Source organism: Phascolarctos cinereus, unplaced genomic scaffold (genome assembly GCF_003287225.1).
Source record: "Phascolarctos cinereus isolate Bilbo 61053 unplaced genomic scaffold, phaCin_HiC Scaffold_726;HRSCAF=1367, whole genome shotgun sequence".
NCBI classification, from domain to species: domain Eukaryota; kingdom Metazoa; phylum Chordata; class Mammalia; order Diprotodontia; family Phascolarctidae; genus Phascolarctos; species Phascolarctos cinereus.
The window spans coordinates 320,336,563-320,352,802 of record NW_027556098.1 but is presented as its reverse complement, the minus strand read 5'-3'; the positions used below and the strand labels follow the sequence as shown (position 1 = coordinate 320,352,802).

The 16,240-nt window shown below is 40.0% G+C and overlaps 1 protein-coding gene across 3 annotated transcripts in view; it reads left to right on the top strand.

Annotated features, from left to right (window-relative positions):
- INTS4 (integrator complex subunit 4) overlaps positions 1–16,240 on the top strand; it is a 93,175-nt gene that overhangs the window by 41,488 nt on the left and 35,447 nt on the right. For all 3 annotated transcript variants that reach the window (XR_013487791.1, XM_020989496.2, XM_020989495.2), the window contains exons 12-15: positions 2,679–2,821; positions 6,780–6,895; positions 8,534–8,667; positions 10,009–10,166. Coding sequence is in view for 2 of the 3 variants with exons in the window: in XM_020989496.2 (XP_020845155.1) it covers positions 2,679–2,821; positions 6,780–6,895; positions 8,534–8,667; positions 10,009–10,166 (551 nt within the window). In the remaining variant the exon portion in view is untranslated. The remainder of the gene's footprint in view (positions 1–2,678; positions 2,822–6,779; positions 6,896–8,533; positions 8,668–10,008; positions 10,167–16,240) is intronic.

Here is a 16,240-nt window from a genome sequence, read left to right as displayed (position 1 = left end):
CAGTCAGCCAGGCGTGTTATAATTAGGTCCAGGGAGAGCTTTCTATCCCTAGTTGCCCACTTCTCTTCATGCACAAGCTCACTTTACACTGTGGTGTCATTTAGCTTGCAGTCCATAAAGACTCTCTTTTTTGGGGGGGGGTTAGGCAGTGGGGTTAAGTGACTTGCCCAGAGTCACACAGCTAGTGAATGTCTGAGGCTGGATTTGAACTCAGGTCCTCCTGAATCCAGGGCCAGTGCTCTATCCACTGTGCCGCCTAGCTGCCCCAAGACCCTCTTTTTTCAAACAGGTTGCTGTCTGGCTATGTTTTTTCTATCTTAAACTTGTATAAAGTTGATTTCTTGAATTCCATTGTAAGATTTTACATTGATCCCTATTAAATTTCATCTTTATTGGCTTCACCCCAGCCTGCCATTTGGATATTATAAATCTTTGGAGTAATTTAAGTCCAGAGACAGAAATTATAGATTGTAATAGTTCTAGTACTGCCCTTGAGCTTGAACAGCAACCCTAGAGGATCCAAAACCAATATGGAAAAGAATGTCTCCGTTATAATAATCATAATATCATCTGAGTCATAACATCACTTAGAGAATTCAGCTTTGCATTGCCTCCCAAATACATTTCCTTCTAGTTTGGAGTGGGCTGGGCCTGGGAGTAGGATGGGATGGGATGGGCATGGGGTGGAGGTGGGGTAATGGCTTCGACAGTGCATGACACCGATTCAACTAAATTCAAGAAAATTTTTTAAACATCAGCTTTGTGTAAGACACTTTACTTAGTTGCAGGAATACAAAAATGAACAACAAATACACAGCAGAGTTTCAGCTAGAGAAATGAGGAAATCAAGGAGAGGTTTCACTTCTTGCTTGGGGAATGGAATTGGAACCCAAGAAGGCTTCCTGGAGGAGGTGGCATCTCAGCTGGTCATTGAAATAAGAATTTCAGGAGCCACAGATGGGCAGGAAGTTTCTTCCAGGTTTACGGAATAGCCTTCATAAATGAATGGAGATATAAGAGGGCAGGATGAGATTGAGAAGAGGTTTGTTTGGTTGGTTTTGGTTTTTATTTTTTGAGCTTCTTTTATTTACTCACTTTTTCCTTGAGAAAATTTATTTCCATTGAAGATGGGAAAATCCTTAGAGATGCCCTGTATCAGTTTGTTGTTGTTGTTGTTGTTGTTCTGCTGTCTCTTTTCTCTTTAAATTAAATTTTTGTTTTTTTCAATTAATCAAAATCTGCCTTCTCTCTCTCCCATATCTCCTTGCCTCCCTACTTGGAAAAGAAAAACAAAGCTTTGTAACAAATAGGTGTAATCAAGCAAAACAAATTCCCTCATTGGCTAAGAAGACAGATAGGTCTCATTCAGTGTCCTGAGACCACCACCTCTCTTTCAGGAGGTGGGTAGATAGAATGTTTCATCGCTAGTCCTCTGGAATCATGGTTAGTCATTATAGTTATCAGATTTCTTAAGCCTTTCAAAGTTGTTCTGATATAGTTAGTTTTAAGCCAGCATCATTCATATGGTAGTATTACTATTTTTTAATTGTTTTCATTTATTCATTGTAGGATAGTAGCTCCCATGACGCTCTAAGTTTTAAAAAATATTTTCCTCATAGCAGTTATGTGAAGTAGATACTATATGTATTGCTACATTATTAATATTAGTATTGCTATATTACAGATGAGGAAACTGGGGATGGGGTGAGTGGGTTATGAAATGATTTGTCCATGATCACAGCTAGTAAAAAGAAAAGAACTGCCATTTGAACCCAGGTCTGTGTCAAGGATGATATTCCTTTCTACTATAAAGTGCTGCCTTTGTAAAATATTGTTAGTCAAGACTTTGGAGATTGGCTTCTAAAGTAACATAAGGTTTTACCAGTGTTTCTGCTAGGCATATATGCATATATACATACACATACACACACACAACACATCAAAGATGCCATATTGCACCAATGTGAAAAATAAAGGGGAAAGGATCTATGTATGCAAAATGTTTATGGGGGAATTTTTTGTTGTTCCAAAGAATTGGAAGCAAAAGGGGAATATCTGTGCATTGGAGAATAACAGTATGTAGGTGTGATGTAATATTATTGTGCTGAACGAAATGGTAAATATGAAGAATTGAGAAAAACTTGGGTAGACTCATGCGAACTGAAACAGAGTCTAATAAGCAAAACTGGAAGAACATCTTAAATGATGAACAAAATTATATAAAGAAAAACAACTTTGAGGCCACTCCAGCTCTGAATGTTTGTGATTGGTGGGCTTTTCACCCTTCTGGTGTGGTGAATTGGATCAGATGATGTCTGAGGTTGCTCCTCATTACTGTAGGATCATAGACTTAGAGCTGGAAGGGACCTGAGAGACAGTTTTGCCCGGCCTTTTAAGAAGCTAGGTATCCTCTTAGTTTCCTGGCCTAGAAATAAACGTGAATACAGCTTGGCCCAGGTGAAAGAATGCTGGATTTAGAGTCAGAGGACCCAGCTGCCTCTTACTTCCCTATGTGACCGTGGGAAAGTAACTTAACCTTTCTTGGCCTGAGTCTCTTCATCTGTAAAAAGAGGAGACTGGATTAGAGGCTTTTACAGTCACTTTCATGATCCTATAATACTATGTGGGCATCTTGTTTAACATAAGTGTCTTTAAATTTACATTTGTCTTTTAAAAAGGATTCCTCACGAGATATACGGGAGGCTCTTCATGAACTACTGTGTTATACAAATGTGTCAACCAAAGAAGGAATCCATCTTGCACTGGTTGAGCTCCTGAAGAATTTAGCTAAGTACCCAACAGACAGAGAATCTATATGGAAGTAAGTCAATTTTTCTTTTTTTGATTTGTTCACTTGAGATAAAATCATCTGTAGTTTACCATATTGGTCCAAGTAGAGGGTTCACTTTTCCCACCAAATCTTGTTTATGTAAAATATGAATGTAACTGTAATGGGTATTAGATTTCAGTGTTTCCATATTTTTCCTTTCAAATACTATATTATATTTCTGTGTCTTTTTCACTCTTTTTCACAACAACCTTTTGACCTAGTTTACAAATTAATTATTAGAGCAGTTTTACAGATGGCAAAACTGATAATACACTAAGATTAGTTAAACTTGCTCTGGGTGACATGGTAAGCAGTCATACAAATATGAAATTAAACACAATCCCTGCCCTTAAAAAGCTCAAAGTTCAGGAGGAGGAAGAAGATACATGTACACATACCTGTAAGATGAATTAGGTACAGAAGAAATGTCTGTACGATTTGTTATGAAAAATTCAAGAAGAGACAGCTCAGTTTACTTATGGAGAATTAAAGAAGGCTTCATGGAAGAACTGTAATGTGAATTGGTCCTTGAAGGAAGGGAATGATTTGAACAGACATTGATGGAATGGAATCCATTTCAAAAAGTAACAGGTGTGACATGAGGATTGATTGAAGTGACCGAGGAAACAAAGGTTTGAGCTTCTGAGCATATTGATTTAGTAAGCAGTGCATGCCAATTGTATAACACATTGGGACCAGACCTCCAGCTTGGCATTAGACCCTCAATACAGGGGGAGACAGACTTTTGTGCACTAAAAAAACCCAATTAACAGGATATAAACCAGGATACAAAATTAGATAATCTGATTTATAATTGGGAGAAAGATTAGGGACTTTCCAAGTTGGGAGGGGGAGAATAGACAGATGCAGTTCCCTGAAATCAGAAAAAGAGGTGTCGAGGCAGCTAGGTGGCAAAGTAGATAGAGCCCAAGCCTTGGAGTCAGGAGGACCTGAGTTCAAATGTGGTCTCAGACACATGACACTAACTGGCTGTGTGACCCTGGGCAAGTCACTTAACCCCAATTGCCTCACCAAAAAAAAAAGCAAAAAAAAGAAAAAGGTGGCATCCCCCCAAATGTCTGTATTCAGTCAAAGGAAAAAGGAAACAGTAACTGATTGTCCAGTATGGGATCAATTTTTAGATAAGACGTATAGATTACTTGAGGTGTATAATTGTGAGAAAATTCCTTACATCAGTCTTTGGATCTGACTGGATTTCTGGTCAGGATAACCTAGGTCCTTAGTTAAGAGTAGAGGTGGTCTAGTTTCCCAACTATGCAGGGCTAGGTTCAAACAATACAGTGACATTTTCTCACGAGACAGAAATTGGACCAGACTCAATCATAATTGAATAGAAAGAAAACTGAGCTAGATCCAGAATTCAGTCACAAGATGGAGTCAGGGTGGTTCACTCAATTCCCAAAATTCCCACACAGGCCAGGAAACAGGACAAGGCAGCATGGGGGACGCTGAGAAGCTGCTTTTGTCTCCAATAAGAAGGTGCTAAGGGGAGTAATTGAAGTAAGGTTAGAGTCAGATTGCATAGGGTCTTAAACGTATTTGGCTGTGGAGTTTATGTTCTGTTATGTACCGTGGGGATTTAGTCAAGGTTTGTAAGTGAAGAAGTGACATGGTCAGTGCCCTGGGCATTAGGAAGATTGTTTTGTCAGCTAAATGAAGGATAGATTGCACAGAGACCAGCAAAGAGGCTGTTACTATAGTCCAGGTGAGAGATCATGAGGGTTTCAGGATAATGGCTTCAGGATAAAGTAAGAGTAGAAAGGAGAGGGCAGATTGGAGTTTTGTTACAACCAGACATGACAAAGGTTCGCAATTTTAGCACTTCATGTTTTAGATCCTTTTAGATATAAAATGTATGTCTACCTCCTTAAATACTTAAATGAGGTTTCTATGAAAGGTCATAAAGGCTCCATTTTTTCTTTCCTTTTTTTTAAATAAAGATTTGGTGCTAAAAATTAAAAGAATGTTGTATAAAATATAAGTTTGAAAGGTTGAAACCTAAAAATACCAAAGAAAATGAGCCAGTGACTTTAGGGTAACATTTTGGTATCTGGCTTCTGGTTATTCTGCCTATATTCCTATTTCTCCCATGAACAGAATAAAACTTATGTAGGCACTTGATCTGAGTCTGTTTCAGTGAAGATAGTCATTAAACTGAAATTTCTTAAGCATACTGCTATCAAAGAATACTTTTGATAACTCTTCTGCATATTGTATAAAATGTAGGATAAATAAGCTACATCTGGAATATGACAGTCAGTTCTGAGTTTCATATTTTATTGAGCAATGTTGATGGGTTAGAGAGCAACCAGAATTGGGAGAGAATCTTGAAACAATGACATTTGACGATCAGTTGAAGGAACTCCTGAGATGGGATATAATCATGATCAACAATATTTAAAGGGTTGTCATTTGGCAGGGTGAGGACTAGGTTTATTCTGCTTGGCCCCAAAGGAATTAAGTAGATATAAATTATAAGAAGGTAATTTTTGGCTTATTGTAAGAAAGAACTTCTTTATAGAGTTACCCCTCAGAGAAATGAACTACTGCAGGAGGAATAGTGAGTGCTCCATATTGATAAGGGTTGGCTGATGACCTGTCAAGGATACTGCTGTAGGAAGGATATAGGTGAGGGTTAAATTAAGTAACTTCTGGAAGGGGAGGTCTCTTCCATCTCTGATAGTCTAGAGTGGGTAAGAGAGGTTGTTCCCTGGTAACTTCAGATTCATTAAAAATATACATAGTAACAGCCACATTGTGAGATGACTAATGTTGATAGATTTAGCCCTTCTCAGCAATGCAAGGAACTAAGACATCTGCAAAGGTCTCATGGAAAATGCTATCCACATCCAAAGAAAGAACTATGGAGTTTGAATACAGATTGAAGCGTACTATTTGCTATTTTTTTTCTTCTGTTTTGTTTTGTTTTCTCTTTCTTGTGGTTCCTCCTATTGGTTCTAATTCTTCCTTACAACATCACTAATGTGAAAATATGTTTAATAGGAACGTATATGTATAGCCTGTATCAGATTGCATGCCATCTTGGGGAGGGAGCAGGAGAAGAATTTAAATTTCAAAAGCTTATGGAAATGATTGTTGATAAATCAAAATAAATTAATAAAAATAGATAAATAGAAGCAGCTAGGTGGTGCAGTGTATAGAGCACTGGCCCTGGAGACCTGAGTTCAAATTTGCCCTCAGACACTTACTGTGTGACCCTGGGCAAGTCACTTAACCCCATTGCCTGGCCAAAATAAGTAAATAAATAAAGTGCCACTGAATGAAGAGCCCAGAAGTGACAATTTGTTTTTACATCTTAATTGAACAGACTTCAGTTGTTTCCCTCCGAGCTTTAGACCATGCCATTCCCCACTACTCTCTGCACTTTTGATTCTTATTTATCTTACAGGTGCTCAAGTCTCATGACTAGTCCAACCCACAGTGATATCTCTTCCTTCTCTGAATATCTATGGAATCTATTCTCTGCCGTTCATTTGGCACTTACTGCTTTCTGTTACCATTATCTTTGTAGGCCTTGGTCAGTTTATGACAAACCAGAATTTAAGGTTGGGGAGGTTGGAATGGAATGTAGTCTTTACTTGGACCAAAAAGCATTAGATTTGGAGTCACAACACTTGGTTGCAAATGTTGATTCTTTTACTGCATGTGTGATCCTGAGCAAGTCACTTCATGGTTTCTTCATTTGTAGAATGAAGAAGTTGGACTAACTGATCCCTGAGGGGCCTTCCATCTCAAAACTGACAGCCCTGCTGTCTTCTGCATGTCTGAATTGCACACTTCTTATAGACAGGGACAGTGTTTTATCCTTCGTGGCCTCCGTTACTCCTAGGACAATTCTTAATCCTACCAGTAGGTGCCTAATGAACATCTGTTGATTATAGCGGACCATTATCCACGTCTTTTTCAGATGCTTGAAGTTTCTGGGAGGTAGACATCCAACGCTGGTGCTTCCCCTCGTCCCAGACCTCCTGAGCACACACCCATTCTTTGACACTGCTGAGCCCGACATGGATGACCCAGCCTGTATCCTTTGTGCTTAGAGCAGGCACTGCTGACCCAGAAGGGAGTCCTGCATATCTCTGCATGCCGCGTCAATTAGAGAGTTTGTGTTTTGTTTGGTTGTTTTTATTTCTTCAGATGAGAAAGTGTCTTTCATCTTCATTCCTTAGGCGTTATGTAGTTTAACAAAAAGTACAGTTTATTCTTAATAATAGTAATAATAATGATAGCATCCCTTGTGCTTTACCATTTCCCTACAATTCTGTGAAGCAGATAGTGCAAATATTAGTCCTTTTTACAGATGAGGAAACTGAGGATCCAGAAAGATTGAGATTTGCCCATGGTCACATACCTAGTAAGTATTAGAGCTGAGATGTGAACTTGGATCTCTTGACACGAGGTTAGTGTTTTTTCCCCTTTGCTGTGTTGCTTCATTGAGGGTAGTAGTAGGGTAAAGTCAAACATCTACTCGCATGTTAAACAAGAGCTGTAGTAATAATATGCCATCATTAGAGCATTGGAAATGGGCTTGCCTTGATGTATCCATGGTATCTGACTTGGTCTCTGTTGTGGCTACAAGGATGTGTTTATAAGAAGACTAACTGGGGTGAAGGATGCAGAAAAGTTCTAACAAGCTGCGTAGGCCCTGGACCCACCACCATCCTGATTCTGCTACTGAGTACATGTGTGACCCCAGCCAGTGACTTCACTTAACAAGGCCTCAGTTTCTTCATGTGTAGAAAGAAGACATTAAACCTTAGCATCAACGTGGATTTGAAACACCAGAACTAACTGCCCTCTTACTGTATTTGTGTAACTCAGAGAATTTTAAATGGTATAATCATAATGAGCATAATGGCCATTTGGGACTCAACTGTACTTTGGCTACAACCACAGTTTGACTTTGGCCTTCCTTCAGGGGGTGCCAAAGCTTCAGCTTTGTGAAACTGCCATCAAGGAAGACTGGGAGTATTCAAAGCAAAGGCTGGATAGTGACTTCTTAGGCAAAGAACTGGACCAGCTGACTTCTGAGGTCCTCATCAGCCTTGGTGTTCTGTAATGCTAACTAGAGGGTTTTTGTAACAGTGCTTGGCATGCAGCATGATGTGGCGAGAGGTGAGCTCGCTGGATTTAGAAGTGGAAGACCTGGATCACTTGGGGTTCTTCCACTTAACCAACCGTGTGATTTTTGGCAAGTTGTTTAACTTCTTTGAATCTTGGCTTCCTCATCTAGAAAATGAGGATAGTACTGTGTGCATTCCCTCTCTCATGGAGTTGTTTTGAAGAAAGAACTTTTTAAAGCCTTCAAGCAGTATTGCAGTAAGCCTCAGTTTCCTTAACCTTCAAAATGAGAGGGCTGGGTCACTTGGTCTGACAGGCCCTTCTGGATATGTATCTGTGATCTGCTGGCAGTTGTTAACTGTTAATAATATTACTTTGAGGGTAGTTTAATTTACTTTACATGATCCAAACAAGAAGTAAGAAATCTGTAGCCCCTGGTGTAATTTTAAAATGTGCTCATTTGATAATTAATGGGGAGTGTTTCTTTCAAAGATTATGTAAGTGAGGTTTTTACAACCCCTTTTGATAGAATGCCTGCCAAACTTGTCTTCACTTTTCCTTTATGACGTTGAAGGATTTTTCCTTAACTACCTATGTTAGATATTGCTGTGTTGGTTCTTATCTTCAATGCCGCTGAAACCTGCCCCACCATGCCTGCTCTATTCTCAGATCATACCTTCAGACACTATGCTTACCTGCGTGACAGTCTTTCTCACCTTGTTCCTGCTTTGAGAGTATGCTAAAAATCTCCTTGGGTCAATTTTGGCTTCTTTGGTTGCCTTTTAAGGAAATAGGAAAAAGCAAAATCATACTTAGTCTCAGATGAAAGCCAGTTTATTTTTAAAGAAAAAATACTTTCCCTTTGCTACACTGTTCTTTATTTGATATTATGGAGGGTGAGGAAGAGGTCTGTGTGTATTGATGTATTTTAGGCTTTGAATTACATCATGGCTTATTACAGCAAAGACTTCTGATTGTCCTCATCTGACACTATTCTTTGTATCTTGTTTCAGACTCAAAGTTAGGAATAAATCACTCAGATACAGTGAAAAAAAAATGTAAAATGATGATGATAGGGAGAGGGAATGGACATATGAAAATGTGATGGTAATTAGGAATAACTTTTTGTCCGCATGAAATTGATTTCATTATTGTTTGAGCTCCCAGGACCCAGACTTCTTCTACCAAAGCAGATCATCAGCTCTTCTGCAGTTGTTTTCTTAGAGAGCTGTTTGGGATACTGGGAGGTGAAGTGAATCCCTTGCCCAGGTCCTGTGGCCTATCTGAGGCAGGTCATGGACCTCTGTCTTCCTGACTCCAAGGCCAGGTTTCCACCACAATCATACTGCCTCTTGTGGCATATTTTTATTTTTAATAAACATCATAGTAATATTAAGGGAGAGTCTCCCTAAATCTCTCCTCTGCTTCCTTGTGTTATGGAGGTGACCCTGGGGTCTCAGAGGTTCAGCCAGAAATCACAAGTTCTTGCTAGTCTTACCAAGCTAGAAAAGCTTGAAGCTGAGCCTAATGATGGACTGTGTTATCCAAAGACCAAATGAGCTAAGTTCAGAGAAGCCTGATCACAAGGTGGTTTTTTTTTTTTAGGCAATAGCTCATTAAGCCATCTCCTAAGACATGGAAGGGCTGTTGATGTGAGTCACTACCAAGCTTGTAATCCATTTCTGTCCTTTTTATAAAGCACAAGTCAGCTATGTGGGAACAGGTGATCATAATTTTCAGGGCGTTTCTTTAAAGAGCAGACTAGAATCTGGCCTCTTTTCACTTTGCCCTTCCCCCTGATTTGGTTGGTAAAAGAGAATGGTTCCCAGAACTACACAGAAGCAATAGCATATAATAGAATGAAGACCAGATTTGGACTCAGCAGACCTGGGTTTGAATCCTAGCTCTGCTGTTTGCTATCTCCTAACGTTTGGCAGGTATATTCACCTCTCTGAGCCAGGTTTATTACCTATAGAATGAGAAATTTGAACTCTCAGATAATCTCTGAGGTCTTTTCTAGCTTGATCCACCACTATATGAATAGTAGCATCACTCCATTGTGTTTGTTTGCTTAGTTACCAGGTAGAAAACTACTGTCATCACCTGTTTCCCCGAGCATCACGCCACATGAAGACCCTTCCCAACAGTTTCTGCAGCAAAGCCTAGAGAGGGTGTATAATCTTCAGCACCTTGATCCTCAGGGCACTCAGGAGCTGCTTCAGTTTACAATCCGGTAAGGTGATCTTCTTGGAAATTTTGTGATCTCGTTCCTTTAACTTAGTAATACATATGAGCTTTCTAACTGGATTGTTTTTTATTTACTGTGCAATCCAGCCAAACTAGACTAGTCACCATTTTTGCCAACCCTGTCGTGTACTTTCTTAACCCCGTGCTTTCATTCTCACTGTTACCTGTACCTTAAAAATACTCCTTCCTTTGCCACTTCATTTCTGGAAATCTTTGTTTAAATTCTTCTAAGTTTTCAAAGTCCAATTCAAATGGCATGTCCTTTATGAAGACTTCCCTGATTCCCCCCAAACTAAAAGTGATCTCTTGCCCCCCTGAGCTCTCATGGCACCTCATTTGTTCTTGTTTTTTTTTTTAACCTTTTTAGGCAATTGGGGTTAAGTGACTTGCTCAGGGTCACACAGCTAGTGTCAAGTGATTGGTCTGAGGCTGGATTTGAATTCAGGTCCTCCTGACTTCAGGGCCAGTGCTCCATCCACTGCGCCACCTAGCTGCACCATGGCACCTCATTTGGCTCTCTGTTTCCATTTCCTCTATATGTCTCCCCCCTTTTTCCTTCTGTCTCTGTCCCTTTTTTTCCCTCTCTCTTCTCTTTCTCCCTCTCTGTTTTTCTCTCTCTTTCCCTCTCCCTTTTTCTCTTCCCCCCAACATTTGCCCTTCTTCTCCCCTATTCCTGCCTGTATCCTTTTTTGCTTAGGGTAGGCATAGCCAGCCTGGCAGAGACACTTAGGTATCTTTCTATGCATGTTTTAGTTTAGGTTTTTATGTTTTGTAAATTTCTTTCAGATGAAAGATTTCATTCTTAGAGTTGTTTATATTTTAACTAAAATAACATAGTTTATCTTAATAATATTGATAATCAAGATGTTATTTATAGTATACAAAGTATTTTTATTTCAATAGTCCTAGGAGGTAAGTAGTACAAATAAGGATTGAGAAGACTTGTTACCCCTTTTTCTCCTCTTCCTACCTGCCTTCTTTACTCCTCCTGTCTTTACCTACTAGATTAAAAGCTATTAGAGGACAAGAACCTGTAAAAATCACCATTTTTTAAAAAAGGACCATATCATATATGTAGTAGACACTTAGTAAATATTTTGTTTGAGTGAATGAATTTATTAGGCTATTGTTTTGTTCTTATGATCTAAGTGTGAGACCATTTTTTTTTAAGTTCCTTGCCTTTTTTCCCCCTTATCAGATCTTGGCCTGATTGATGGTTAGTGAAGACATAGAATCCATTAGAGAGAAGTTCTTTGCAGTTTGACTCCTTGTCAGGGGAATTCAAATGAAAATGAAAGGAATAGAAATTTTTTAAAATGACGTTCAAAAGCCAAGTCTGGTTATCAAAATTTCGCACCTCAAGTCGAATTTTTATTTTAATGGACAAGAAAACAGTGTCTGCCATCTTTTACTTGTGGTTTAGTGGGATTACTTCTTCTCTTGCCCTCAAGAATTCCTGGTGCCAGCCATTATTTTGTTAATGTAATGGGATTTAAAATTTGATAATTTAGTCTGTTCCTTTTTTTTTTTTTAATTTTTCTTGCTCCACAATTATTCAGATATTTGTGCCGTGTCTATTATGTCCAAGCCCCTGTGTGAGGGGATACAAAAAAGTATACAGTTAATTCTTAACCTCCCTTTTCCAGAAAGTAAGAGATTGGAGGTATTACTCATGTGAAGAATTATAGAAAATTGGGAGAGTAGAAGGATCTTAGAAATTCATTCATTTAACATTTATTAAACACTGTGCCAGATGTTGTAATAGGCCCCCAGAAAAATACAAAAATTCTAGATGTAAAGCACAGTGTCTAACTAGATATCACCTCTGATACCATTTAATCTGACACTTTCAATTAGCTTTCTTTTTCATAGTTTTATTGTAAATAAAACTTATAAAACATATAAACATGTTAAAAGTTATTTTCAGTAAAAAACATTTTAGTAAACTAATAACAGCAAAAATCTCTCCGTTATTCCCTTCTTCTTCCATTTCAGCAGCAGTTCAACAGACATTTATTCAGTGCCTGTGTAGAGGACTGTGGGGGATATAAAGTTTAGGTAAAACTCATTGCTCTTGATGGAGTTTATAGTCTAATTGGAGAGTATGACATCTCTAGATACTGCCAGACTACATAAAAGAGATGTAGACAGGGGGATGGGAGGAAGGTCAAAAAGGCTTACTGAAGTGGGTAGCTTTTTAAGTGAGGGGGATGAATTCAGTAAGCTGAGGGAGGGGTAAAGAATATTCGAGTCAGAGCAGGAGCAGATGCTTACCAGTAGAGCTAAATAGCTTTCCTCCTGCTGCACAGTGTGGGATGGGCCAGGAACCCGAGAGGTGTGAGCTGACTTCCCTGGCTTCCACAAAACCAGCCTGGGCTGTGGCTATTTGGAAGCTGTAGTGGAGACCTGGGGCCATGGGAATTAGCATTGCCCCAGGTGGACTGGTGTGGGCCCTAGGGGCAAGAGGAATAGAAAAGGTTTTGAGACTTTGATTCTAACCTTTTTGTGACTCATTTGTTTTTGTTCTCTGAACTGCTTTTGAACTGCCTCGAAAAATGCTTCTGCCTGAAGACATTGGAATACAACTTTTGCAAAAGGAGTATTCATTTAAACCCTTTTGCTCTGCGTGGTCCATTGTACCAGATACAGGAGAGGGACTCCAGCAGAGGAAGGAGAGAATGGGTAGTGATTACAAGAAAATTTTAGAAACAGTAGAGGAAAGAGGAGCTCCCTTAGGTTCAGTGAAAATACAGCTCAAGAAAGCAATCAGTTCAGTGTCCATTTTTTCAGCCCCACTGGAAGAAAAATGGTGCTTCTGTCCATCCTCTGAGGGAGAGGCAGCATGGCATGTGGTCTGTGGATAGAGGTCTGGTCTGCATCAAGAAGGCTTGGGGTCAAACCTCCCCTTTGACACATACTGGCTGGCTGACCCTTAACTAGTCAAGCACTCTCTGAAACACCAATGAGAATCTAGATCCAGACCTAAAGTGAGGGCAACATGAACATAGGTGATGGGCACTTAAAAAAAGACAGCACTTACTATGCTTGTGGGCTGTGTGAAGTCTTGTGTGGAGATCACAGAAGGCACCGGCTGGCATTTCGATATTGCTCTAAGATTTACAGAGCCCCTGCTTCACAGCTCCTTTGAAGGTAGTGAGGGTATGTATTACCGCCATTTAACAGCCACAGAAGCTGAGGCTCAAAGCGGTTGGACACTTTTCTCAGACTCTCACAGTCAGTAAGTGCCAGAGCCCTACCATATGCCACATTGGTCAAATGACTTCTGCAGTACTGGGTTCAGCTGCAGGCAAAGCATTATAATATGAAAAGCATTTAGCAAGCAATTATGACTTATCAGGTGCTGAGTGCTACAGATAATTAAAGAAGCAAGCAAGACAGTCCCTCCCTTCGAGGAAGTTCACTTTCTAGAACGGGAAGAGAGCAAATATAGGGGAGCAAGAGTGGCAAAGCAGAGGTTAGGAGGGAGGGTTTGGCACATGGTTTGCATGTGGCAGCCTCCCTTGAAGGTGGCTAGGAAAGGAGATGATGGGCCCACAACCAGGTGGAAGCTCACCATTCAGAGCTTGGTCCCAAGAGAGGGAGATCTGCTAGGAGGAGGCAGGCCTGTGGACAGCACTGTTTAAAGATGGCCGGGAAGTGGCAAACTTAAGAGTGACTAAGATAGTATGAATTCAGGAAACCGCCTCAGACCAGGAATTCTGCACAGGTTTAGCCCAGAGAAGAAGAGACTAGAGGGTGATAAAGCTGCCTACAAATATCTGGACTGTTTCATGGAAGATACCACAGACACGTTCTGTGATTTTTTTCAGAAATCAGAACTCTAACAAAGAGGTGGAAGCTACAGAGAAGTAAATTTGGGCTTAACATAAGAAAGAATCTCCTCATTACTAGGAACTATCCAACACTGGATATATTTCTCTTTTATCTGAGGTTGAGAGCTCCAAGTAACTATTCAGTTGGTTTCTAGACGACTGTCTCTCAGAAATGCTGTAAGAGGGATTGCTGAGTGGTTGGGATTTTGGAATAGATAATGTTAAAATTCCCTTCCAACTTAAAGATTCTATGATTTTGATCTAAAGAAAATAAAATATTCCAGTGGATATGTGTTCTTACCAATTTGGAAATTCCTTCAAACAATGCAGATTGCGCCTCATCCATGCTTGCTGTCCTGTGCGTTCTCATCCATAAACTCCTAAAAGTTTGTCACAGCAGTGCCTGCCCAGTGGTATGGGGTTCTCTCCTCTTTGTTCCTGATATTGCTCACCCCTCATCCGTCACTCTCGTTTGTCCAGACCATTTTCTCTTTCTGCCCACATACAATTCCTTGATAGCATCTGCTGTTCTTGTTCTTTGGAGTTCTTCATTGGTTATGTCTTACAACTTCTGCACATGCACCGTATGCCTTTGCTTCACCGTCTGTGTGAAGATAGGTCTGAAATAATGCACTTTTAACCAACACCCGATGAGCATTTCCTAGTGTTAGAGAGCCTAGTACTAGATGCCAAGGAGATACCAAGACAAGCCAGCTCCTACTTTCAAGGGGCTTAGAATCTTCCTTATGTCTTTGAAGATATGACAAGGACCCAAATAACCAGAACAGAGTAGAGTGTGATAAGTTTGTAAGAGAGGTCTAGATGAGTTTCCACAATTCTTGTGTGAAAAGCCCTGATTAAGCTAAACCTTTTTTAAAAAATAAAAACCTAGTGATGTATTCTTATGTATACCATCTCCTTTCATTTTGGTAGCAACAGCTATGTATTGTAAGCTAGACCCTGATATGAGGCCTGACCTTAGTGAATGAGCACATAATTGCTTGGTTTGGAAATTTGGCTTATGCTGACCTCATTATGCCTCCTATAATGACTGCAGTCTAAGAGAAGCAGTAGCACAGTACAATTGTAAAAGCAGTGACTTAGGAATTAGAAAACCCGAGTTTATGTCCCATCTCTGCTAGCAGCTGTATATGATACCTAACAAGTTACTTAACCTTTCTCCTCTAAAATAGGGAAGGTAGTGTTGGCTCTGCCTGCCTCACAGGTTTCTTGTAAGCCATTTGTCAGCTATACCTCTTTGTATTACTCCAAGTTGCTCTTCTTTATCAGAGGTAATAAGTTTTAATCATAAAAGTTTAGGCTTCCTAATGAAAATGTGCCTGTTATTAGAGTATGTGTCACTGTACCACTTTGATAGGATCCCTGAGAATCCTAGAACCTCAGTGCTAGAGAGAACTGAAGCAATTCTGTAGGCCAGCATAATTTCCCTTGATGAACATGTTACGGGCGTGCTATACTCAGAGCTCTGTTGTGGGCGCCAAAGAGGATAAAATGTTTAGGTAACAGATGGTGCTTACTGCCATGGACCTTAGATTCTGGCAGGCTGTTCATTTCAACAAACATTTATTAAGCACCTTCTGTGTTCCAGCCGTTGTGTTACTTGTCAGGGCTACAAAGACAGAATGAAACAGGCTTTGCCCTCAAGGAGTTCACCTTCTGTTGAGGGTAGGGAGGGAACAATAGTTACATACAGATACAAAATATATGTATGAAGTCATTTCCAGAAGGCGCCCATGGGTCTAATAGGAAGGTTAGAAAGGGGGATAGAGATGCAGCAAGGATGAACCTGGCATGGAAATAGGTGTGAGAGAGCCCTGAGTGGCGGTCAGAGCTTCAGCTTTGACAGCCTGATATTCACAATCAGAGGTAGCCATAGGGCAATAAATTATCACATCTTTTACAATAGCGAAAGTAATATGAATAAAATACGTGTAACAGTACATGTATAAATAACTAATAAGTGAGTGAGAGAAAGACATGCATATAAATATGGTAAAAGGGAGAGTGAGCTAAGTGCAAAGGTGAGGTCCAGCCAAAGTGCTGTGATACCTCTGAGGAGGAACAGATCACTTCCACCTAAAGGTCATGGCCAGGAAGCCTTTATGTGGGAGGTGACACCTAAGGTAGTGCTCAAAGGGAAAGGGGTCTGAGGCTACATAGTCCATGCCATGTAGGAATTGGATGAACAAAGACAGAGAGGCAGGAG